This window comes from Schistocerca serialis, chromosome 7, assembly GCF_023864345.2.
Source record: "Schistocerca serialis cubense isolate TAMUIC-IGC-003099 chromosome 7, iqSchSeri2.2, whole genome shotgun sequence".
Lineage (NCBI taxonomy): Eukaryota > Metazoa > Arthropoda > Insecta > Orthoptera > Acrididae > Schistocerca > Schistocerca serialis.
The window spans coordinates 249,243,196-249,268,420 of record NC_064644.1 but is presented as its reverse complement, the minus strand read 5'-3'; the positions used below and the strand labels follow the sequence as shown (position 1 = coordinate 249,268,420).

Sequence of the window (25,225 nt, the reverse complement as noted above, 5' to 3'; positions counted from 1 at the left end):
TGAGAATAATATGTGGTGTTCACCCATGGCATTTAGGTACCTCTTCAAGGAGTTAGGCATTTTAGCTGCGCCGTCACAATGCATGTTTTCGCTGATGATGTTTGAGAGGAACAATGATGTACGTACCTACAACCCTAGAGAGGAACAGCGTTGTGTACTTACACTCCTGGAAATTGAAATAAGAACACCGTGAATTCATTGTCCCAGGAAGGGGAAACTTTATTGACACATTCCTGGGGTCAGATACATCACATGATCACACTGACAGAACCACAGGCACATAGACACAGGCAACAGAGCATGCACAATGTCGGCACTAGTACAGTGTATATCCACCTTTCGCAGCAATGCAGGCTGCTATTATCCCATGGAGACGATCGTAGAGATGCTGGATGTAGTCCTGTGGAACGGCTTGCCATGCCATTTCCACCTGGCGCCTCAGTTGGACCAGCGTTCGTGCTCGACGTGCAGACCACGTGAGACGACGCTTCATCCAGTCCCAAACATGCTCAATGGGGGACAGATCCGGATATCTTGCTGGCCAGGGTAGTTGACTTACACCTTCTAGAGCACGTTGGGTGGCACGGAATACATGCGGAAGTGCATTGTCCTGTTGGAACAGCAAGTTCCCTTGCCGGTCTAGGAATGGTAGAACGATGGGTTCGATGACGGTTTGGATGTACCGTGCAGTATTCAGTGTCCCCTCGACGATCACCAGTGGTGTACGGCCAGTGTAGGAGATCGCTCCCCACACCATGATGCCGGGTGTTGGCCCTGTGTGCCTCGGTCGTATGCAGTCCTGATTGTGGCGCTCACCCGCACGGCGCCAAACACGCATACGACCATCATTGGCACCAAGGCAGAAGCGACTCTCATCGCTGAAGACGACACGTCTCCATTCGTCCCTCCATTCACGCCTGTCGCGACACCACTGGAGGCGGGCTGCACGATGTTGGGGCGTGAGAGGAAGACGGCCTAACGATGTGCGGGACCGTAGCCCAGCTTCATGGAGACGGTTGCGAATGGTCCTGGCCGATACCCCAGGAGCAACAGTGTCCCTAATTTGCTGGGAAGTGGCGGTGCGGTCCCCTACGGCACTGCGTAGGATCCTACGGTCTTGGCGGGCATCCGTGCGTCGCTGCGGTCCGGTCCCAGGTCGACGGGCACGTGCACCTTCCGCCGACCACTGGCGACAACATCGATGTACTGTGGAGACCTCACGCCCCACGTGTTGAGCAATTCGGCGGTACGTCCACCCGGCCTCCCGCATGCCCACTATACGCCCTCGCTCAAAGTCCGTCAACTGCACATACGGTTCACGTCCACGCTGTCGCGGCGTGCTACCAGTGTTAAAGACTGCGATGGAGCTCTGTATGCCACGGCAAACTGGCTGACACTGACGGCGGCGGTGCACAAATGCTGCGCAGCTAGCGCCATTCGACGGCCAACACCGCGGTTCCTGGTGTGTCCGCTGTGCCGTGCGTGTGATCATTGCTTGTACAGCCCTCTCACAGTGTCCGGAGCAAGTATGGTGGGTCTGACACACCGGTGTCAATGTGTTCTTTTTTCCATTTCCAGGAGTGTAGTTTGGCGTAGTCAGCACGTACACAAGTTTCCCACTCGAGCGCGCCCCGCTAAGCACAACAGCGCAAGTGCAGCACTCGTCCCTCTCCGCACTACGAGATGGCGCTGCCTTAGAGACGGACAAAATTCTGCTTCCGCCGATCCATGTACTAATATGTAACGCAGCCAATGAGACTGCTGCCAACGTAGAACCCTTTCTCCTCGCGGATCACACTCGCGCAGTGATACCTGAACGCGCGAGGTATTATAACGTGTGTACAGACCTCCGATTAGTCAGTCTGCTTTTGTCTGCACCTGTCTGCACCAGTCTGCATTTGTCTGCAGCAGTCTGTACCAGTCTGCATTAGTCTGTACCAGTATATAGTCAAGTTTCAGTCTGCACCTAATAAGATTATCATATTCCTGTACATAGTCATGACAGTGGCACATAAAGTGCCCTCCGCCACACACCGTTGGGTGGCTTGCGGAGTATAAATGTAGATGTAGATTTAGATGAAGATAAATGTATAGACACTTTTGTTAAGTATCAGAGATATCTGAGAATAAGATTACGTACCAAGACCAAAGGAACTTCAGATTGTCAGTTGTAAACAGCAGAATCAAGTTACGTAATGTCTATGCTTTTTATTATTTTAATAAATATGTGTGAAAATTAATCACGTTCTGTTTAAAGTTGGTCACCATCAATCTGCTACTCGAAGGGTGCAAGTGGCATTTCTATTGTCTGACCTAACGGCAGAAGATAAACACGCCACGATAAGACCACGAGACATATTGCTGACACTCGCCTACTTCGTTAGAGCGACAAGTCAAATAATCAGATGGTGTGTGTCTTGAAGGTCTTACAGTATGCACACCAGAAAAAGTAACCTACGTTAACTACTGTTAAAGCTGTCAGTGGCTTAGGGAGGAGTTAAATTTGCAGCAATAAAAATTTTTGATCACTTGCCCGATAACATAAAATGTCGGACGGGTGGCGAAGTAAGTTTTAAATCTAATTTGAAATCATTTCTCCTGGTCAATCCCTTCTATTACATTTATGAATTTCTACTCAAAAAGTGGTAGCCAGTATACATATCCTGTAAACTGACTCGTTTCGCATAACTTCGATAAAACAATCGTTCAGATGTCCTATGGAACATGTAACTAATAAATTAACTAACTAACTAACTACAGCACTTAAGTGTTTAGAACGGTAAATATTTACAAATGCACCACAAAAGACAACTTTGTGACTAACAACAACAAAAACTATAAAATTGTCGGAAAATGCTTATGGTGGTTTCATCTGAAAAAACTATCTGTCGCCACTCAATGGAAGTCGAACTGAGGGAGTGGCTTGCAAAATCCAGGCTTTGTCAACGATGAACAGCAGTGACTATGGGTGCATGAACCAAGTGCCTGCAGTGGAGGAGCATACACTGCAGCGTTCGGTGTACAGTCATTGAGGACACACTGATGGTAGCACGTTGGTTCATCTGGGTGGTCAGTTGCTCAACAGCTGCATATTTGTTCGCCCGTAGACACCTCCGCAGTCGTCTTTACCCCGGCCATCTACGGCTCGTGGCGCGCCCTGTTGCCTCTGCGCAAGTTTTGGTTAGGGCCATTTTGCCACAACAACACGCTAACAGTTTACGGGCTCAGCCGTTACGAGAATGATTCCATTCTTTGTCCGAAAGCCAGTGATCATCGGATCAATTGCTCAGTTTATGTATTACGATATCTGCACTGTTTTCCACGCTTTATGTACCTTCCACTGTTAGGTGTGTCACTTTCTGTCCGTTAGTTGTTGTTGCACAGCGATGTCGAACACAGGCAGTGGTTTCATTAACGTGACCGGACTGTGAATTTACAGTGCTGTGAGTCCTTGCTATTTTCATCGTCCAAGACAGAAACAATCAAAACATCAAGGAAATGCATAGACTAATTAGGGCTACATAGAAAGGAAATTGAACATGTAAACTCCTTCACTAACTTAGGAAGCAGCTTAATTCGAATTGAAAATGTAATACTGGAAAAAATGATACTATGTGGAAAATAATTGTTTAGAAAAATGCCAGGATTATTGAGAGGTGCAGCAATAGGACTTGACGTTTGCGAAATGCCTTTTTGGTGTGATGTTATACATGACACAGAAACATCGAAGTTATCGAGAAAAAGGAGAAATGTTTGAATGGCTTTCAGATATGACAATTGATGTGGATGAAGAAAAACGAACAGGATAGGTATAGTAAGGGATGATGAAGCACTTGAAAAGCTCTCCGGAAACAAATGTTGGCTTACTGCAGCCAGAATTCCAAACTATTAGAAACTTCTAAATCCTCTTTCTCTGCAGACAGGAAGACTGTCAGAAGACTATTCACATTTGATAGAACCAAACAGCTCCTGAATTTGTTTAAACATTGAGGTCATTCAAGCTGTCACCGTAAAGACCAGAATGTAGGCATTGTTAATGATTTCTCCTCTTAACAGCACTCCCCAAGAAAGTGCTGCTTCCTGTCAGCACTTCTTGAGAGTTTATAGTCAACTTAAATGATGCTGTAACAATAGCTGGCATCTTTGGAATGCCTTTTACACGAGCTCAGCAGACATGGACAACAATCTTCAATATGCATTTTGTCGATTCTATACATCTCATTTTAGGTGTCAGTCAGGGACAACCAACCCATTTAGGTCTTATAAGGCGAGGCAATGACGTGCTATTTACCTACCCATGCTCGTTTCCCAACCTAACATTACGTAATCTCTTGAGTTGAAATAAAGCGAAACTTCTTTTCAAACAAAGCATAAAATGTGTTCTAAGAGCTTTTCAGTTTATTGATGCAACCCGCATCAAGATCCGACTTTTGCTTCAAGATTTATGTGAATTTTAAACGAATACAGAATCGTAATTCAGGGACGTGAGAGGCAGCCATTTTTCCATTGCCGTGCAAGAAGGTGTGGCACACCCACCAGCAGAAGATGTGGGTGGAAGTGAGATCCCAGAAAGCGACGAAAGTGAAATGTTCTAGAAGCTTGGAGTAGGAATACTGTCTAAACTAGAAAGTAAGAAGCAAAACAGAAAACAAAACACCCCATGGCAACAGCAGGATGGACTCGTCCCTGGCTCTGAAGGGTGGAGGGGAAAAACAGTTCTTGAATAGAAACACGTTTTGCAGTAGACACATAGATCGTAAAATTTTACAAGAATTGCTATGAGTGAGTATAAATATGGCTTACTGGTGTGAAAAATAGCTTAATCCTGATTGTCATGAAAAATGACATGTCTGATGTTACCACTTGCTAAAAAGTCAGAAATAGGGGTAATATCACATCTGCTCAATACAGATCATCATGGATTTGAAGACAGAGGAAGTGTCAAGTCAATCTCAGCAGCCGACAAAGCTTTATTGTTGGTTCATCTGATTTTTGCAAAGTATAACTTTCGAAAAGGACTTACGAAGTTACTTTGATTGGTATCGAAATGTTATATTTTTAACTATGAAAATAACTACTGATTTAAATGTGGCTAGATCAGAGGGACAAAGTTTATGTCATGTTACTACGTCATGTCTTGCATTCGTAGTGGTAAGTAAGGCTATGTTTTTGTCTTAGTGTCTACACGTTCGGTGTTGTTGTAAACAGAAGTAGACTGCCTTCTGGTCGCGATTGTGTGTGGAAATGTAGCAGCAGGGCAGAAACGAAGTGCGCATCGAGGTGGTGAACACTGTCACAACTGTCTTGGCGCGTCTCTTACAAAGTCGCGCATTGCAGCATACTTTCCTCCACATCCTACTGGGATGACTAGTTCGTCGAAGGTACATTGGACAGACAATTACTTTGAACTAGTGACTTCCCTGAAGGCTAAGTGAGTTCTGGGGTGACGCACACTTGTTTTAATTTGAGGTTGTTACTGATATGCACCAACTTAATTGGAGGACACAGAACGTCGACAATATAATTTACTTGTACCAGAAGAATTGTCTACTTCTTTTCTGGGCAATCTATCTCTTCCGCCGGCCGCGGTGGTCTCGCGGTTAAGGCGCTCAGTCCCAAACCGCGCGACTGCTACGGTCGCAGGTTCGAATCCTGCCTCGGGCATGGATGTGTGTGATGTCCTTAGGTTAGTTAGGTTTAAGTAGTTCTAAGTTCTAGGGGACTGATGACCACAGAAGTTAAGTCCCATAGTGCTCAGAGCCATTTGAACCAATCTATCTCTTCCCACGTCAATCATTTAACTCAAAGATGGTGTATGTGCTATCTCTTAGAGTGCAACGTCAGAACAAGTGCAGGTCAGGTGAGACATGTGAGATGTAACAGGTTCCAGCACCCCTGATGCGGACCGAGTAGCAGAAATCATGAGGTGAGTCTACTGTAGCGCTATGTTCCTCGAGTTACAGTTGCAGGAATCTCTTTTACACAGAGACGTTTCGTGTTTTGTTCCTTTCACCAGTCTTGTAAAAATCGGTGTATAAACATTAACAGACAGGTCCAGGTCTGAATACCAAACAATTAGCCCATGGGGCTCGCGGAAGTAGCGTTGGACGTTGGCTCTTGCGTCACTAATAGTTTGACCACCTCCCCATGGTGTGGCCTTCTAATGGGTGACACTCAAAAGAAAATAAAAATAGAACCTTTCCCAATTACAAGCGTATCAGATAACTAATCTCTCGGATCCTTATTGAGCCGTGGGGGAGTCGCTGGAGCCAGTGATTCTCTTATCTTGTAGGGGCAGTAATCCCACTCGTTCTGCCATGTGCGTTTTCTCTTTGGTTTTCCTCTTGTGGTCGCTATTTAAGCGCGGCGCTTCCGACTATGGCTCTCTTGGTTTTTCGCTCCGAGGCCCTAGTGGCTGTGCTTGCCCGTTTCTTGGGCATATGTTGTCTTGGCGAGTTTTGGAGTGGCCGTTACGGAGGAGCGGTGGTTGCTCGCACGGCTGTGAGGGGTGTGTCGGCTGCGGGCTGGTGCTGATGGCCTCCAATGCACTAGCAAGTGTGTATATTGTACCACCTGATGCTGGATGCCTATCTATGCTATGTGGATTCTCGACGTTTGGTGCTACTAAAGGTGGGCGTCAGCTAGTGTTAAGATAGTGTGCTTGTAATGTTACATGAACATCTTATGACTTATTCTGTGGTCTTCGTTTGGAGAGGCCGTGACATTTGGTGTCTTGTATTATGGGATTTTATGCTCTTGCGTCGGAAGCCCGTTAACTTCTCCAGACTTTATGCTTCTTATTGGGGTCTGCTTCTAAGAGTAAAGAATAATTTTCCATGCTATTTGTTTGAGGGCTTTGGGGTTGTTTTGGGGAAGAGACCGAACAGCGCGGTCATCGGCTTCATCGAATTAGGGAAGGAAGTCTGCCGTGCCCTTTTCAGAGGAACCATCCCGGCATTTACCTGGAGCGATTTAGGGAAATCCCGGAAAACCTGAATCAGGATGGCCGGACGCGGGAGTGAACCGTCGTCCTCCCGAATGCGAGTCCATGGTGCTAACCACTGCGCCACCTCGCTTGGTGTTTGAGGTCTTGTATGTTTTAAATTTAAAGGGGGGGGGCAGATAACTCTGAAGTAAGAGGGTTTGTATTGTGTTCTTTAGTTTGGTAGTCTGTACTTTTTTTTAATCTTACAGTGTACTACGAGCGGCGGGCCCAATCAGTTCTGGATTGACCAATACAGGGGGCGGTGCCTTGATTGAAATGTGTTCGGACGCCGTCAGCTCTGCCAGCTTCGTTTTGGTGACACTTGGCGCTACTTGGCTGTAACCTATCAGAGTCGCTGCTCGCCCCAGTAGTTGAGTATTCTCTCCTGTAATTATTAGGAGATTCCTCTCGTAAATGTGTTCGAGCTGCGTCAAGGTGCGTCCCCTGTTACTAGTAGTTTGGTCACTCTTGTTTTAGGGTGGGTCATCCGTCGGGCTGTGCCCGCTGTTGCGTGCAAGATAACTGTCTGGCTAAATATTGTTGTTATACTAGAGAGGAACGTCACGAACGCGTTCAGTGGAATAAGTCACTATATAATTATAATAATTGGTGGAATACCGTGGTTCTATGATCTGTCTATTGGTCCAAGATTTTGCTCATTTACTTGGAATTTGTTATTTAATATTCTGTACTGTTGCTTGTTTCACCAATTGGGATTTAGTCCTGGTAAATTCCTGTTAAATTTGTGGTCAATTATGCTTCTCCTCTGTTTTTATCTGGAACTATTTGTTATTTTGGTATTATATTAATACCTTCAGCTGCTAACGGGCGTTGATATATATCAACGGGACAGGTGAAAATGTATGTCCCGACCGGGACTCGAACCCGGGATCTCCTGCTTACATGTCAGACGCTCTATCCAGCTGAGTCACATTTTTTTTATTTTTTTATTTTATTTTTTTTTTCGGGCCTCCTTCCTCCCCTACAGCCCGGCCTTCCGCTCGCCATTTGTGCCTCCTTCGGCTGGCTTCTGTGCTATGTTTGGTCCATAGCCACCGAGGACACAGAGGATAGCGCGACTGCAGGGACTATCTCGCGCACGCTTCCCGCGAGACCCACCATTCTCACCTTGTATGTCCACACACTACATTCGTAGTGTCCTACCCAACACACTCATTACTCGTGGAAGACATTCTTACCAAGTCTCCTAAGAGTTCGAGGAATAAGTGTGCATCCGCACAGAAGAAGAAGGTCATGGCCGGTGTTGACAGCACTATATACTTACACGGATATGGTGTCTGCTCTTTAGTTAAAAGGAAGGAACTTTACTTAACTTGTTTCATTCTGTATAATATTATAAAGGCTCTATAAGGTTTTTAATTATATTTGTTATTGGTGGCTATTGGAAGCCAGGTACGTAAAATATTTTGTACTGCTTTTGTAGGGGGATATGTGTAATAAAACTTTGTGAACTACAAGCCTGTGTTTGCGTTTTCTTGTGATTCACGTCCCACTTATCTCATCCGAATCGACAATAATATGTTACAAAACAAAATCAGAATTCCCTTGACGTAACCACTACCCTTGTCCTAGGTCGAGGTCTTACAGGATTCCTCTTGTACTCTGGATGCAAACAGCAGTAAATTGTTTTGTATGTTACTGTACAGAAGCGCATCTCTAGATACGATATTGCAGTGTCTGTGTTGTTACGAAGAACGGTGGAGTGTTCCCTAGAACATCCATGGATGTCCGAAGGAACAGGCACCGTGGCAACTACAGCTGTTATATAATACATGAAATGTATTTGTAGTTGCGAATACGCACAAGTATCAGCTGTATAAGCGAATGACGACAAAGAAAACTTGTGCTGGACGGGGAGTCGAACCGAGATTTCACGCTGTACGGTAGCCGCCGCCTTAACCGCTGCACGACTCACGTCCATGCATACATGTCCGAAGGAACATTGCATCGTTCTTCTTAACAACAGGGGCACTGGAATATCATATTTAACTGCCGATACCAGGTAGCGACATTCAATTTTAAATGCCCCCGCTGTACGGATTTGCATAACGTGTGTGCCAGTACACTTTGTGATGCAGGAACGACGACGTGTGGAACTTTGGGTCTCGGTGTGAGTCGTGCACAGACAAGACAAGCTGACCACTCGCGTGCAATGGGAAATCCTGGTTCAAGTCCCAGTTCGGAATTAATTTTCACTGTCGTCATTCCCTTATACAGCCAATGGTTGTTGGTATTTACACCTGCGAATACATTTCACATACATCTGTAGATATTTAAGAGTCAATTAAATGTCGATACAGACATCATATACGGCCTGCGGCTGTTGCTGTGAGAATCCTTGGTCCCCAAAGTAGAAGTCCTCCAGCTGCTGCGCCGCCGCCTCCTGCTCTTCCCTCGTTGGCCTCGGCAGCAGAGAACCCACCAGGGACGTGAAGTTTTCGTTGAGATCTGCTGCCACAGACTCGCTCTGCATCACTCCAGACACTGTAAAAATCAGCACATCTCTTACGATGCGGTCTTCAGCAGGTGGATGTGCGACATATCATCGGTCAGCAGACTTATATTAAACGGAACAAATTCGACAGCTGTTGTAATACCAGCACTGTATGTCACTGACGTACAAATTACACTTTTTTGCCATCTAAGAAAATACTGATATATTATTATAATTGCCTGTCCTGAAATGTTAGTGTACTAATTGCACATTGGTGAGGAAATTCCAGATGAAAAGAATGCGCATGTTTTATTATGGGAATGAAATCAGGTATTTGACTGACGCATTTGGCATTGACCACCATCAGTTCAGCAACTCAGATATAGCGTTCAGCTTCCGTACCACTACTTCCGCATGACAACGATTTGGGGGTGGACCAGTCGTCATTAGTCTTCTGCGGTTTGACCAATTACCATGTGATAATAGCTAAAGCTTGGTCATCGGACTCTGTTCCAGACATTACCGCGTGACACAAACGTGGCCCATTCCACTACGTATGCCCGGAGCAGATCCTTTTACTGTCGAACAGCTGGGCAGTAATATGATGTCCAGTCAGTACTGGCCATCTTCGTGTGGATGACGCTGCTGTCTCCACAGCCGCCGGACCTCGAATCTACGTCCCCGCCTGAGTATCTGGGTGATCAGGTAGCTGAGCACTCTGTTGCCCTCTCAGTAATGCGATATGGGGGATTCAGCCGTCCCCGCCTCTCTCGAGATATAACACCCTCGGCCTGTGCCACTGAGAGTGAGATGCAGCCTGATACACACAGTGACCGCCGTCTTCGCCGGGTCCCACACTATGGGCCGGGGGTAACGACTAGCGGAGCCGTTGCACTTGCGATGGCGCACGGTCTGCGCTATCACCTGTACCAGGGCCAGCCATTTGGTGCCAAACTTCGCACAGTAATGGTGTGCGGGCCGCGTGTGGACGCGTGCGAGCCGAGTCTCGGCCTGTCCCGGCCTTGCTCGTAACTTCTCTGGGAATACTTAGCACAGCGAGACATTTAATCTAGTACTGCAGCGTAGCACGTTACTGTCGGCACAACTCTCTTCCGTTTGAGAGAATTGTGGTATCAGCGTATCAGCGCTGTTTTCCAATCGCTATTTGTTCATGGTCTGAAGGGCGTCCCTGGGTACAGTGGATGTTTGCACAATCGCGCGGCGTGCCGCCATAAGCCTTTAGAAATGAATGGGTATGACAGAAGAGAGGAACGAGAATTCTTAATACATATTACACAGTCACATAAGCGATGGGTACTGCACACTTGCTATGAAGTGACATTACAATACCACGCAGGAAGAATATAAAGGCTCAGATGACAGTGAAAGAACAAAAATTACAACGACTGGGAGACAGAACTCATTGTTGAATGTCTCTGGAAGAACTTTGTGCTACATGTGCAGCCAAGCAGCACATGAAGAAATTGGTGTATAAACAGTAAAATTTTATGAAGTCGCTTGCATTATGCCACTGTCAGTTGGAACTGATCGAAGAGTATGGAGACTTAATGTACGATTGTAAAGCAGGTTGGTTAAGTCAAAGAACGTCTCAGGAACGACTATTTGATTTAAAATTCCTTATTGTGGAATTCATGAAGCAAAAATGAATGCTGGAATGACAATTAGGACGTCCAGAATGGATTGCAGACTTTGCATTCTGAGTGGACTTCACTGCATACAGCCTACAGTAAGACACTGCATGGTGTAATGGTACTTGAATTACGTAACCATTACGGCACCTCACCTCAACCTCTCGATACCAGCAATATTCTACTGTGTTTCCGTAAAGTAGTTTACATATTTCTGTGACAACATTCAGATTTGATTTCATTAATGTAGAGGTACTTTGATACATTGATAAGTTTATATTGCAATGATATTATTCTTATGTGAATTCTCTCTTTTGTCACTATGATCTTTGTCGTACGTGTAACTCTGATTTTTGGGCGCGTAAGCGGTTATTAGACAGAGTCAAGTCTTGGTCGTCATGTTGAAAAGACGCAAATTGTATTCCGTTTCTAAAATGTGAACTTTAACAGTTCAAATGGCTCTGAGCACTATGGGACTTAACATCTATGGTCATCAGTGCCCTAGAACTTAGAACTACTTAAACCTAACTAACCTAAGGACAGCACACAACACCCAGTCATCACGAGGCAGAGAAAATCCCTGACCCCGCCGGGAATCGAACCCGGGAACCCGGGCGTGGGAAGCGACAACGCTACCGCACGACCACGAGCTGCGGACCTTAAACAGTGAGGAAGATGTTTTCAAGTATGTTTTGTATTGTGAAGTGATGTTTTGGAATGACTTACGTGATATTGCAACAAAAGTAATAAAAAAGAAGTGTAACTTAAATTCGGAGTGCTGATTACTTTTTTACATCACCATTGTGCTAGCTTGCAAAAGTTTAATCTTCAACAATGGCTTATGAAACATATCTATAAAACTTTTGAATATCGCAGAATAACACCTAGGCCTCTTTGCATCCGAGCTTGGAATCATCACTACCTAGATTTTCGTCGATTGAGCCATGAGTTTTCAACGAGACCGGGAACACGAAAAGATGAGTGCCTAGTTTATCCATTATTTCATGAAATGGCTTTATTAACTGTGCTCTAATGACACCTGCCACATAATACAATTTTGTTGTTGCCCGAAGATGCAGTATTTATCAGCGTGGGCAACACCACAATCATAATTAATTTTTGACCTTTGTTGTGGTAGGGTTGTTAGAGCGGTGAAACCCAACTTGTTTCTGATTTGGTGGGCATGCATTTAAAAAGAAAATCGGATTGTAGGAGGGACACATTCTGACAAACACAGTCCGTTTCCTTATGGTTACTGCTATAAAGGAAATGTGTGGTTTGAAGACTTCACTGTGACCTAAAATGAAGTCCGAGGAAATTCTCCTAAACGTTTGGACGGCACTGTCAATCTTCATCTCTTTTCCAGCTGTTTGCGAGACCGTTTGCCATTTTAGTTGAAACCACACTTGGGCACGTGGAGATGTAACTGGCTGACTTGCAAAGTAATTCCCATTTTAATGACAAATTCCTTTACGTTAAAACTGCCTAAAACTGCCTAGGATGTATACATTGCGTTGCTCAGTTAGAGTTTCTACGTCAACAAAATGAGGTTGCAAAAGTGTTAAAATATTTCGAACGACATATTTATGTGAAATACCTTTTTTCAAGTATGCTACGAAATAAGTCACAATCACGTGGCGACTTGAGTTTGAAAATCTGTGAAATTATCTGCACTTGTTCGTATGGCGATATTTGCACCACGTGAAAATAATATTATATCTTCATCATATTAAAAAAATCAAACAATAGAGAAAATTTGTTTTCTTTGTGACCTATGCTGTTAAGAGACGTGAAACATACAATCACTTCTTAAGCAACACCATTGCACTGCCATTTAAACGAGGCACATTCGCAATGTCTCCCTGTTGCCCTTCCTCATGCTCTGAGAGCGTGACGTGGCAGTGGGAGAAAACGTGCAGCGACAGCCACTCGTGCTCAGGCGTCGCCATTATCTACACAGCTAGACCGGAGGTCAGCGTGCTTAGAGACGTCGTGACGGTGTATTTTCCACGTTAGTCATCAACACTAGCAGCATCAATGTCTAAAGAACGTAAACAAACAGCAATAACGTGTCTTGTATCCACGAGCAGCGTTATTTGAGTATCTGTACCCATCTACAGTACAGAGTCACCGCCCACAACTAGCCATCCTAAAAACTCTTTTACAGTAGTATCAGTGTATTACAGAATGGCATAATGTGTAATGCTCTAAGAAGAATCAGTCATTTCACTGCAGTGTGCCGCTATACTGTAAAATTCAATGTTTGTGTGTCATGAGAATATCATTCACCTCAGTCATATAATTGTATTAATGCTCTGTTCCTGATCCTGAAAGTTTCTGAGTATCCATGAATGTGGAGATTATTATTTGTGCTTTTGCAAACATTACCAATTAAAATGATAAAAGAGATTAGCCAAATTACTAAATTAGTTTTAAACATACAGCAGCTCATAACTTGCTCATTATGATCTAAAAACAAAATTGTCACAGAAAAAATTTGGTTTGAATTTTCGTATTTGTCTGAAATTACTTTTAGTTACATTAGTCTACAAAGATCAACATATGCAGTACGCAGTTTTACGTATGAAAAGTGGTACTGAAAGTCTTGCTGAATAATATTACAGTCGTATGGTCCCCATATTCTACCAATTTTTCGATAGGCTATTGATTAATTTTCCTTAGACGGAGACATTCATGAAAAACACACACAGTTTAAAACATACACCAAATCCACAATTTTAAAGATATAAAGTACTGGAGACACCTGTTCAGCAACGAAAATCACTATCACTAGTGGCAAATGGAATTACACGACCAGAACAAATTGCATTTTCTTTGCATCTGTCTGAAGAACACCAAGTGATTTACCTGACAGATAGTTACCAAAGAAGTCAATTGTCTCTTGTCTACTGTCGCTGTCTTTATCGATTCACAGAACGCCTATGACAAGGCTTGGCAGCAAAACTTGATCTAAAGACTGTTTACAGATACAACCACCCTGTATGTCATCACTGTCTTTCTCTGAGACAGGACTTTCATGGTCGCCCTCAATAGCCAAAGCTACGGCACAAAACGCATTTCCACTAGAACACCGCAGGGGTCAGTTCCGTGACCCATATTAAACATCTGTGTAAATAATTCTCATTTTTTATTCCATCTCAGTTGCACGCTTTTAAACAGCTCACATGTTTCTAAGTCTTTGGGACATCCTCAAATCTAAGTAGTTGCTGAAGGTGGTCCAGGGTGATCTAAACTTATAATCTAATGAAAAATATGCAACTGAGACAACAAAAATGAGAATTATCTCAATTATCAATACAGTTGCTGAATCTCTCAAGACAATTATGTCGGCTATAGTCAATCTACGTTAATGGCTTATTCCTGGATCCGCAGTAAAAGTTAGCCAAACACGCCGACGATACAGCCTTGTTTCCCACAGGCCGCGATACTGAGTAGTTAATTAACAGTCTCCAGCACCAAGTCGGTAGACTGGACATGTGGTGCAGGAGAAACAAAATTGTGCTGAATGCCGACAAACCACAGCATATTTTACGAAGAAATCAATTCTTCGCAATAACATCACCATCAACGGTGTCAGACTCATTAAATACTTTGGGGTCAGCTTAGATTACAAAGCCTTGGTCAACCGCTCTACCTGCGACCGGTGAAGGTTTTATACCCCGTCTTCATCTATGGAGACAATAGAGACACTAAACTGCGTCTTTATTGCTCAGTAGTACTCACCTACAGTAGTATTATGTGGGCCATGATTAGTATGATATCGTCCAAAGTTCGCATCAGTACCACAGAAGATAACTAACTCTCGCTGCGTACTGTAGCGGCGAATGGGAGGCGCTGGCGGAGCTACACTCTCTCTCATCTTCGGAGCGCCACCACATCGACACACCAATAGACAACCGAGTAGAGGAACGCTCACGCTTGGTTCTTGATCATACATTAAGAAAACAGTATCGTCATAGGTAGGACACAAGTGTATTTAATGTCTTATGCTGAACTGTGAACATCATGTCTGAAAGTGAAAAGTCTTGTAGACTTGTCTGTATCCAGTGATACTTTAATGTTCATAAACAGTTGCAAACACTCAAAAAATCACTGTGGAATTTAAGTAAATCTTCATATTACCCTGTAGTAAAGTGAAATAATATTTTACATTATCTAATTTCCACTTATTCTCCTCTAGGACCAAGTAAAGAACCGACAATTGTATTGTCTAGCATATTTTCGTCAGGTACAATAGTTAGTGTCCCACGGATGAAGAAGTTCAAAGAATCCAAAATAAGGCCCTTCGTCGGAGTCTACTGGCGTCGCCGCTAACACGCATTGCGGCTCTTCACGAGGAACCCGGCGTGCCCTTCGTAAAAGACTTCATGGAAGACGAAGCGAGACGCATTCACCTGAAGGTTGACCCCCTCGGAAAAACAACTGTCCACACTTTAGGCACGACACATCCTCAAAATTGGTATCCTTACCTGGTACTGCTCTCATTGTCGAAAGATTCGCATATGGACAATGAGTAAGTCCACCGCACGCCACAGTCTTAGTAGGAGAAGTCACTGGGTAGCCTCCTCTCCAGGAAAGCACACAACGGAGGGCGGTAAGGTACTCTAAGCCCTAAACGCCGTGCCTTGAGTGTGAATAAATAAGTTAATCTCACGCTCAGTCAATTCAGCTAGACCAGCTCTGCACACACACACACACACACACACACACACACACACACACACACACACACTTCTAACCATACTGCTACTGCTCCTGGGGCTTCGAACTGCATACGGCGGCGTTTCCATGAACGCCCATGGTCCTCTATGAACGAAGTGGTTCTCAACGTCACCTAGCAACTTCATTTTGTAGCTGCTGGCCTACAAACTGCCACTAGACCTGATGGTTGCGCGTCTCGACAACATGACGCCAGAGGAAGCCCTCCTCTATGGTGACTTCACCAGCCGCTGTGACCGAGCTGTTCTAGGCGCTTAAGTCCGAAACCACACTACTGCTACGGTCGCATGTTCGAATCCTGCCTCGGGCATGGATGTGTGTGATGTCCTTAGGTTAGTTAGGTTTAAGTAGTTCTAAATTCTAGGGGACTGATGACCTCAGATGTTAATTCCCATAGTGCCCAGAGCCATTTGAACCATTTGAAATACACCAACGCGTGTTACGGCGAGGCAGCAATGCACGTCGTCGAGGCGCCGACATCAAACTCGGTACGGGAGTCTGAATAAGGAATGTTATTGCTTACTGAGCTCTTCTGATTCCGCGCTAGCCGTATTACTAGTAGGAAGCAGCCAACCCACCTCGACGCTCCACAGGCGCACAGCAACTGAACTGCGTCATTTTTCTTCATATGTGCACTGCACAGACAGTGTCTCATAGTCTTTGATTTCTGCACCAATTCTGGAGTGTGCGGACGATTCCCTTTCAGATCGGACGAAAAATTGGAAAAGTTACCATCTATTTTGAAAACTGGGAAAGGAAAATGCTAGGCCCCTATTCATTCTGTACAAATTAGCCAATTTTTATATACAAATTACAGTCAGTTTGAAATCTATATCAATTACAATTCAGATGAAATCCAACCTAACTCGAGGATATTGAGGGAACGCCCGCTTATTTTAAATTTAAGTAGAAGAACAGTGATAACGTGTGTGATTACTTCCTTTTCTTCTATCTAGATACGTGTAGATACTCAGTTCCACGTCCTGGGTATAGGATAAGCAGCAGCGAAGAATGTGCAGCTCAACAGAAGAGCTCCTGCCCACGTTGCCTTCTAGCACCGGTCTCGTAATCAAGCATTGCGCTCTATTTGTGTTCGATCGGCTTCCTGGAGAGACTGTCAACCAGAGGCACTCTGGAAATTTTGTTGCTACGAACGTCTGTGGAACCTCTCTCTGGTGGAAAGATGATTTGATAAATAACATGGCCAGAGAAGCAAGCAAGTGTTGCCAACAGCCTTGCCGCAGTGGCAACACCGGTTCCCTTCATATCATCAAAGTTAAGGGCTTTCGGGCTGAACTAGAACTTGGATGGGTGACCATACGGTCTACCGAGCGCTGTTGGGAAGCTGCGTGCACCCAGCTGCTTGATTGAGTAGCTCCGGATCCGGTCTCGTAAACTGATATACGGCCGGGAGAGCGGTGTGCTGATCACATGCCCCTTCATGTCCGCATCCACTGACGCCTATGATCTGAGAATAACACGGTGGCCGTTTGGTACCGGTGGCCCTTCATGGACTGTTGGGCTGTTCGGGCAGTTGCTTTAGAGAAGCAAGTGCAGTTCAACTGAGGAATCGCTCCAACAACCCTGTTCCGTCGCCTCTAGTCCCACTCTCATAGGCAGGCATTGCGGTATCAGCTTTCTGGAGGGGCACTCTGGACGTTTTTGGACCTATGAACTTCTGTGAAACCTTTCCCTTGTGGATTTGGTAAATAACATGGCCAGCTTTTAGAACGATAGTCAAGAGAAAATTTTTTAGGAGAGATAGCGATCTCGAAAGCTTTCTGAAACACACAAGCAATCCCTTGGAATGAAGGTCACACGTTTTATCCGCCTGCTCGGCACCTAGCCCCACATTTTTACTTTTTTCCTCTTGATATGCCCCACGTTAGAAAATTGCGCCCAGAAAGTGCCAAATAGTAGCAAGCTTGATTGCCTAGAGAGCGGTGACGTAAAATTTTTAGACGCAAGTTTCTGGAAGAGAGGCTTCTGTACACATTTTTCCCACGGTGGTGGAAGTATAGCGGGTCTGGTTAATTTTTTCCTTGATGGAAGAAAAACTTTATCTTTCTGATTGGCTGTTGCTTCTTGAGACGCTGGAGATCTCCACAGGACTGACGCACTCTGATCTTTTACTTCACATCAGATTGTGCTCGGAGTAGAGCGACTTCAGGCTTTGCTTCCAAAGGAGAACTTCGGCCTCTGTTTGCAGCAGTGTCACTTCGCGCCTTACGTTCGATAGAGGCACTTCAGGTTCCGTACGCAGGTGGGACACTTCGCGATCACGACGCTCCAGGCGGAATCTTCACCAGCAGACTGCTGGGTCAGACCTTGTCCGAGGGTGATGCAGCAGCGGCGCTCGCACAGTCGCACTAAGCGAACCTTGCGCGCCTCCCACGGCCAGACATTCACGCTCACCAGCGATGGTGAGATATACTGGCAGTACATCTACATCTACATCATTCTCCGCAAGCCACTTAATGGTGTGTGGCAGAGGGTACTTTCGGTGCCACTATCTGATCCCTCCAGCCCTGTTTCACTCGCGAATAGTGTGTGGAAAGAATGATTGTCGGTAAGCCTCTGTATTGGCTCTAATGTCTCGAATTTTCTCCTCGTGGTCAATGCGCGAGATGTATGTGGGGGGAAGTAATATGTCGTCAGACTCCTCCTGAAAAGTACTGTCCAGAGATTTCAGTAGAAATCTCTCTGTGATGTACAACATCTCTCTTGTAACGTGTGTTTATCTTTGCCGTAACTCTCTCTCGCAGCTAATCGATCCCGTAACGAAACGCGCCGCTCTTCGTTGGATCTTCTCTATGTCCTCTGTCCGTCCTACCTGATAGAGATCCCAGGTAGATAGACAGTACTCAAGAATCGGGCGAACAGGGGCCTACACCGGAGGTATAGGTCGCAATGAATTTAATATGCGTCAGTAATTGCGCAGTTAAGCTATACCGCGGCTCTGGGGCTGTCACAGTTCCACAACGGGGTCACTCGTATTCCAAACATGAATGCAATCACTACCCTCGATTTGCTGATTTGAGTCAGTTAAAATTTGACGATAGGTTGCCGCAAAACACCAGCAACAGGCGATCGACAGCAGGCTCGTCATGATTCATGTGTGCTGGCGCTGTTTATATATACTTTTCTTTTTCTTCTACGCCTCCTAATTCAAGACACCATTAAAAAGTTTACTAATCCGGTTTTAAATCAACTGGTGAACAATATGGCATAAAAAATGGAATTGAGCGTATGGCAACATTGGCCGGGAGGCCCCATTCGGGGAAGTTCGGCCTCCAAGTAGCAAGTGTTATTTCATTCGACGCCACTTTGGGCGACTTGCGCGCCGGTGATGAGGACGAAACGATGATGAGGACAAAGCAACACCCACTCCACGAACGCAGAAATATCCAACCTGGCCGGAAATCGAACCCGGCCCGCTTGCATGAGAGGTAAGCACGGTACCACTCAGCTAAGCAGGCGGACAATATGGCATAATTTGTAATCCGTTTAAACTGTGGTTTTGCATGATTTGTAATCCGTTTTAAATTGTTATTTTTAGAAAAATATGAAAAATAAGAAAACTCACATTAAATTTAAGTTCTGAGAATTTTAGTTTGAATAGTTTCTGAGCTACGAATATCAGAATCGCGTCATTTTATTAAATTACGGTAACTTTAACCCTTAATAAAACCGGAAGCACTTTTTTATCACAGCTGTGATTTTTCAAAGGATATTAATTTTAAGTCTGCTGTAGATGATAGAAAATCGAACCCACAAAAATGCATGGTCTCCTGCTATCCGAAATTAAATGGAACAGCTCGTATTTGGTTTAACCGCAGATACACTATATTCGCACCCGACAACTCGCGTTATGTGCAAAATATGTCACAAGACAACTGGCGATAACCAGCAGTGGATCCAATTGAGTGATGCACCACTTTGTTGCTGTGTCAAGTATCGCGTGGCACCAACAGCAAAATTCCCGTTTTCTAAACCGATGTAATTCCACAACTGCAATAGTGTTTGCTCTTAATGGCGTCAGGCTCACTTAAATTTGTTCATTCAATCCCACCGTTTTGGATGCTGTTAGACAAGGGATACTATTCCGGCGTTGTTGACTTCGATGTCTTCCTTCTTCTGATGCTGGTGTAACGTTCATAGCTAATTAGCCTTATGTCAGCTTGAGCATATCAGTTGTTTCAGAGATAGGCTACTTTGGACGCAGTATTATCGACAGTGGCTTGTACCCATAGTAAATCTCTAACAACACAATGAGACACACCACATAAGCTTATAAGATAACAACATATTTCCTTCTCTTCCATTATTGTTCAGGCCACAGCAACAGACGCATTTCAGAGTGCTCTTTCTCCTACCTTCTGATTTTAGGGGTAAGTAAGCACGGACGATCCTGATAAGCTGAAGAAACAACAGAGGATACCAAGTTTAATGATCATAGGGTACGGGCTTGGAGGCACGATCGCGCATCTGCGAACAGTGTACATTAATGTATAAGAGTATTTACATCTTTTGTATAGTTTTTTGTGAATTTGTCGGTTACTCATATCAAATTAGTCGTCACGATAATTGTGAATGATTGTCTTCATTATTCCCGATGTATGGGCCATTATAGCGCTCAATAAAAGAAAACGCTAGTTAATTGTGGCCAGATAGAATCTAGCCCATTTCTTCGGAGCGCCCAGTGCTGTGTGAAAAGTGAGTGACCAACGAACAGGAAAGGACACTCTACCTAGTGTGTCCGGACATTGTGTCAAGACAGAAGGTGAGTGCAAATTAAAATTTTACAACATATCGCTCACATGTATATGTCCATTGGTGACACAGCACGTGAAATGTAGACCTATTTATTACAACCAGTTACCCTCTCACGTTTTTGACAAAACTCTCACATGGGATTATTTCAGAGAGTACTTTGTAGTAAGCTCGATTTAAAGAAAGTATTTTCTTTATACGAGGTTTATTCAGAAAGTAAGGAACGATCGGTAGCGAAATGGAAACCACAGTGAAAATCCGATGAAGTTTTGCACAGGTGTGTTGGGCAGTGTCTCTAGTATGAACGTGGATCCCGTTACATAAAGATTCTTAGAACAATAGTGTCTCCCGCCAAGTACGAGGGCCGGGTGATGAATTTCGCCTGAAGTTAGGCAGCCAACATTACATAACTGTCGTGCCTTTTCTTCTTCAAGACAATTCTCAGCCGCATTCTGCAGGGGCAATGAAGATGCTCCTGCATCGTTTTCAAATGGAAATGTTTGACTACACACAACACAGCCCGTAATTGTCTCCCTCTGAGTTTCATCACTGCTCACATGAACCGCTGGCTATGAAGACAACATTTTGGCAAAGACAACGAGCAGTAGGCCAGCGTAGAGAATTGGCGGAAAGCACTGGTGGCTGCCTTCTATAACGAGGGTATTGGAAAGTTCTTACAACGCTACGACAAAAGTCTAAATCGGATCGGCGACTATGGAGATAAGTAGCTGGAAGTTGTAGCTAAGTGTTGCAAATAGAACAGTTTTGATTTTCTCTGTGGTTTCCATTTCGCGACCTATCGTTCCTTACTTTCTGAATAGCCCTCGTATTAACGTTAATAGATAACAAGAAATAAATACTGCCAAATAACCATAGGAGTAAACCACCACCTGTACCGCGAAATTCTTCTAAATGTGTTGCGATTAAAAGGAACAGAATCTCGAGAGCGTCCTTGCGTTGACAACAGAACTAGTGCCTGAAACGGGGCGGCTGCCTCCATATCCCCAGAAAGTCACTTCAGCTCGGAATGAGTATACGCTATGTGTGTAGGTGCAGCATTCCTCCCCACTTTGCACCAACCAACAAGGGTGTTCCCATGAGACGGAGCATGCCAGTATCACAGTAAGGGTTGTTGTCAAGAATGATGGATCACTTGTGTCTGTGCAGGTTACGGGTTTTGGTACGTACTGGCAACAAAGACGGACCCGTCAGCGGATGTGACGCCGGTCATGACGGGGACTTGGTTGTAGCGGCCCTCCATGAGAATGCTGATCGGTGACTCAGTAACCACTGCCGTCGCTGACGGTGGCTCAATAACGGGTTGCCACGCCACGGGGCTGAGACGTCGTTTTTCCTGTAACAAACGGACATGCACAAATTACGGTCAGTTTTCTCGTAGATTGCAAGTTTGCAGCACTCAGTGACCCAGAAGAACCACACCCAGGTACTGCAGGGATGCAGATGGTAATCTAATGGCATAAAAATCCATTTCATAATTAGTGTGAACTACTGTAGTTCAGATCTTGGCAGTAGTCATGTTCAATAACAGTGATGCAATTTTTCAAGATTTCAGTATGCGACGGAAAACTTTACCCGCCCATGCACTTGAATATTATATTTCATTTCTACATGAAGGTTTGGCACATTCCTTAGACGTCTATTCACCTGTTAGGACTAATAACGATGGTGTTGCACGCAGGACCTGAAGAAACGGTTAGGAATATAATCTAAATATTGTGCTAAATTAAAATGACGAACACGTCTTTATATCGAAAAAAATGTCTTAATGGTAATGGAACTGATTTAACACGAAATGGAAGGTCCGAAAATAGTCCCCAGCAGCCTAAATTGATCACGATCATCAGAATCACACAGGAACTGAGAGAGGAATAAATATTTTAACGAGAAGGAATATAGCAATTAAATTTGATGTGTAGCAAAGTCAAAATAAAAGAGAGGTTCAAACGTGGGGCTAAAATTCAGGGTGAAAGGGTGTCAAAGTTAAGATTAGCTGATTACTTTGTTACCCTCAGTGACAGTGTCGAAGAATTATAGGACCTGTTGAATGGAATGAAAGTATAATTAGAACAAAATATGGATTGAAGGCAAATCGAAGAAAGACGAAAGTAATGAGAAGTAGGAGAAATGAGAACAGCGAGAGACTTAACATCGGAGTTGGTGAGACAAAGTACATGAAGTTAAGAAATTCTGCGACCTAGCTCGCAAAATAATCGTGGTCTTAATTTGAGAAAGAAATTTTCCAGAATGTGCGTCTGGGGCACAGCATTGTATGGCAGTGAGGCATGGACTGTGGGAAAACCTGGACAGAAGAGACTCGATGCATTTGAGGCAGAAGAGAATCGAAGCATTTGAGGTATGGTGCTACAGAAGAATTTTAAAAATTAGGTGGACTGAAAAGGTAAGCAATGAGAATGAGGAAGTTCTCTGGGGAATCAGCAAGGAAAGGAATATATGAAAATCACTAACAATAAAATGGGACTAGCTGATATAACATCTCTTAACATATCAAGAAATATCTTCCATGGTACTAGAAGGCGCTATAGAGGGCAAAAACTGTAGAGGAAGACAGAGACTGGGATACGTCCCGCAAAAAACTGAAGATGTAGGTTGCTAGTGCTACTCTGAGATGAAAAGGTTAGCACAGTAAATCGTGGACGGACCCTGTCAAACCAGTCAGAACACAGCTGGCAAAAAAAAGAAAAAAAAGTGTTCGCTTGGAAACAGAACATTACTGAAAAGCTCTATCAGTGAACAATAATTGAAATCAGTAACACCGTCATTCAATTTAGTTCTACTGTGAACCTTGCAACTAGGATATGTGAATGTTGTGAGACCAGTATTGATGATATCTTTGTAGACAAATCTAAAGAAAGGCATATCACAAAACCAATAGCAAATGGGCTATCTGATCATTACATGCAGAATCACGTGTTAAATGTTGAAACTTGTTATGATTAAAAATCTATTAAATTGAGTACAGGCGGGTAATAAATCAGTCAAAAATTGAGAAATTCAAGAAATTCCTCTAAGACATGAATGGATAGATGTTTACGATACTTCTGACTCAAATGGCAAATACAAAGCATTCATTAATAAGTTACTTCCACTTTTGAAAAATTATTTTCACCTAAAGGTAATTAAAACCACACAAGTGAAAAAAATAAACAATGGATTACACAATGAATAAAGATGTGGGACAAAAATGAGACTGTATCTACTCTCTGTAACAGCTTTAATGTTAGCATTGTAATGTGTTACAAAGAATACTGCAAAATATTGAAGCAAATAATCCAGAATTTGAAGCAGCTTTGTTACAAGAAAAAGATAATTACATCAGGTAACAAAATAAAAACTATGTGGGACATAGGGTGCCAAAAAAGAAGTGGAAAAGATAGCTCTAAAAATAAATGTGACATTAGTATCAAGTGCATCTAGTGATGCAAACCTCTTAAACAAGTACTTTATTTCTGTTACTGACAGCTTGGTCTTGTCAGGTTAGGTGAAAAGTACAATGGAGTATCTGAGACCAGTCTTCAAAAATATTTTCATTGAAATGGGACTGATACTCAAGCCTCCCAAAGAAGTAGCATCCATCATAAAATCCTTAAAATTTAAGTATTCTGGTGGGTATTATAACATATCAACAAAGTTAATCAAAGAGTGCTCATGTGAGTTGCATTCTATCTTAAGTTATTTGTATAATCAGTTTCTTATCAGTGGAACATTTCCAGACAGGCTAAAATATGCTGAAGTTGAGCCTCTTTACAAGAAGGAAGATAGCGAGATACCATCAAACCATCGCCAATTTAACTTTTGCCAGTTTTTTCAAAAATATTTGAAAACGTTGTGTTCATCATCTCCTTAAGCCCTGACTACAAATAATATATTGTCCTAGTCACAGGTTGTGTCTTTTAAGTATTCTGGTACAGAGAAATCTATTTACACTTACGGTGAGAATGTGCTTAATTCATTAGATAATAAATTAGAGGCTACTGTCATTTTCAGTGATTGGTCAAAAGCCTTTGACTGTGTGAATCACAGCATTGTCGTAAGTAAATTAGTATATTATAATTTCACTGGCAGTGCTGTGAAATGAGTCTTATCTGACAAACAGGAGTAAAAGGGTGTCATTGCGAAATACCTGTGCAGTACGCAGCCAGTCTTCATCTATTTGGGTATTTATTACGTGTGGTGTTCCTCAAGATTCCATCTCGCGTCCATTGCTTTTTGTTGTGGATATTAATGACCTCTCATCTGTTACATTGCCAGATAGTAAGTTTATTTTGTTTGTAGATGATACAAACATTGCAGTAAGTAGCGAGTTAAGAATATATTTAGAAATGGCTGCTATTCAAATGCTCACGGACATTAATAAGTGGTTTAAAGCTAGTTCACTGTTATTAAACATTGAAAGGAACCGCTATATGCAGTTCAGAACCAGTAACAGATTTTCTTCCCACATGCGTAAACATATGAAGACATGCAGATCGAAGAGGTTGACAATGTTATATTTCTGAGATTGCAGCTCGATAATAAATTCAGTTGGGAAAGGCATACCACAGAATTGCTGAAGCACCTGAACAAGTCTGTATTTGCAGTGAG

The 25,225-nt window shown here is 43.6% G+C and overlaps 1 protein-coding gene across 1 annotated transcript in view; it reads right to left on the bottom strand.

Moving 5' to 3' along the window:
* LOC126412996 (juvenile hormone esterase-like) overlaps positions 1-25,225 on the bottom strand; it is a 93,070-nt gene that overhangs the window by 7,178 nt on the left and 60,667 nt on the right. The window contains exons 6-7 of the mRNA XM_050082888.1: positions 21,791-21,956; positions 9,318-9,490 (exon numbers count right to left, since the gene is read on the bottom strand). Coding sequence (XP_049938845.1) covers positions 9,318-9,490; positions 21,791-21,956 — 339 coding nt within the window. The remainder of the gene's footprint in view (positions 1-9,317; positions 9,491-21,790; positions 21,957-25,225) is intronic.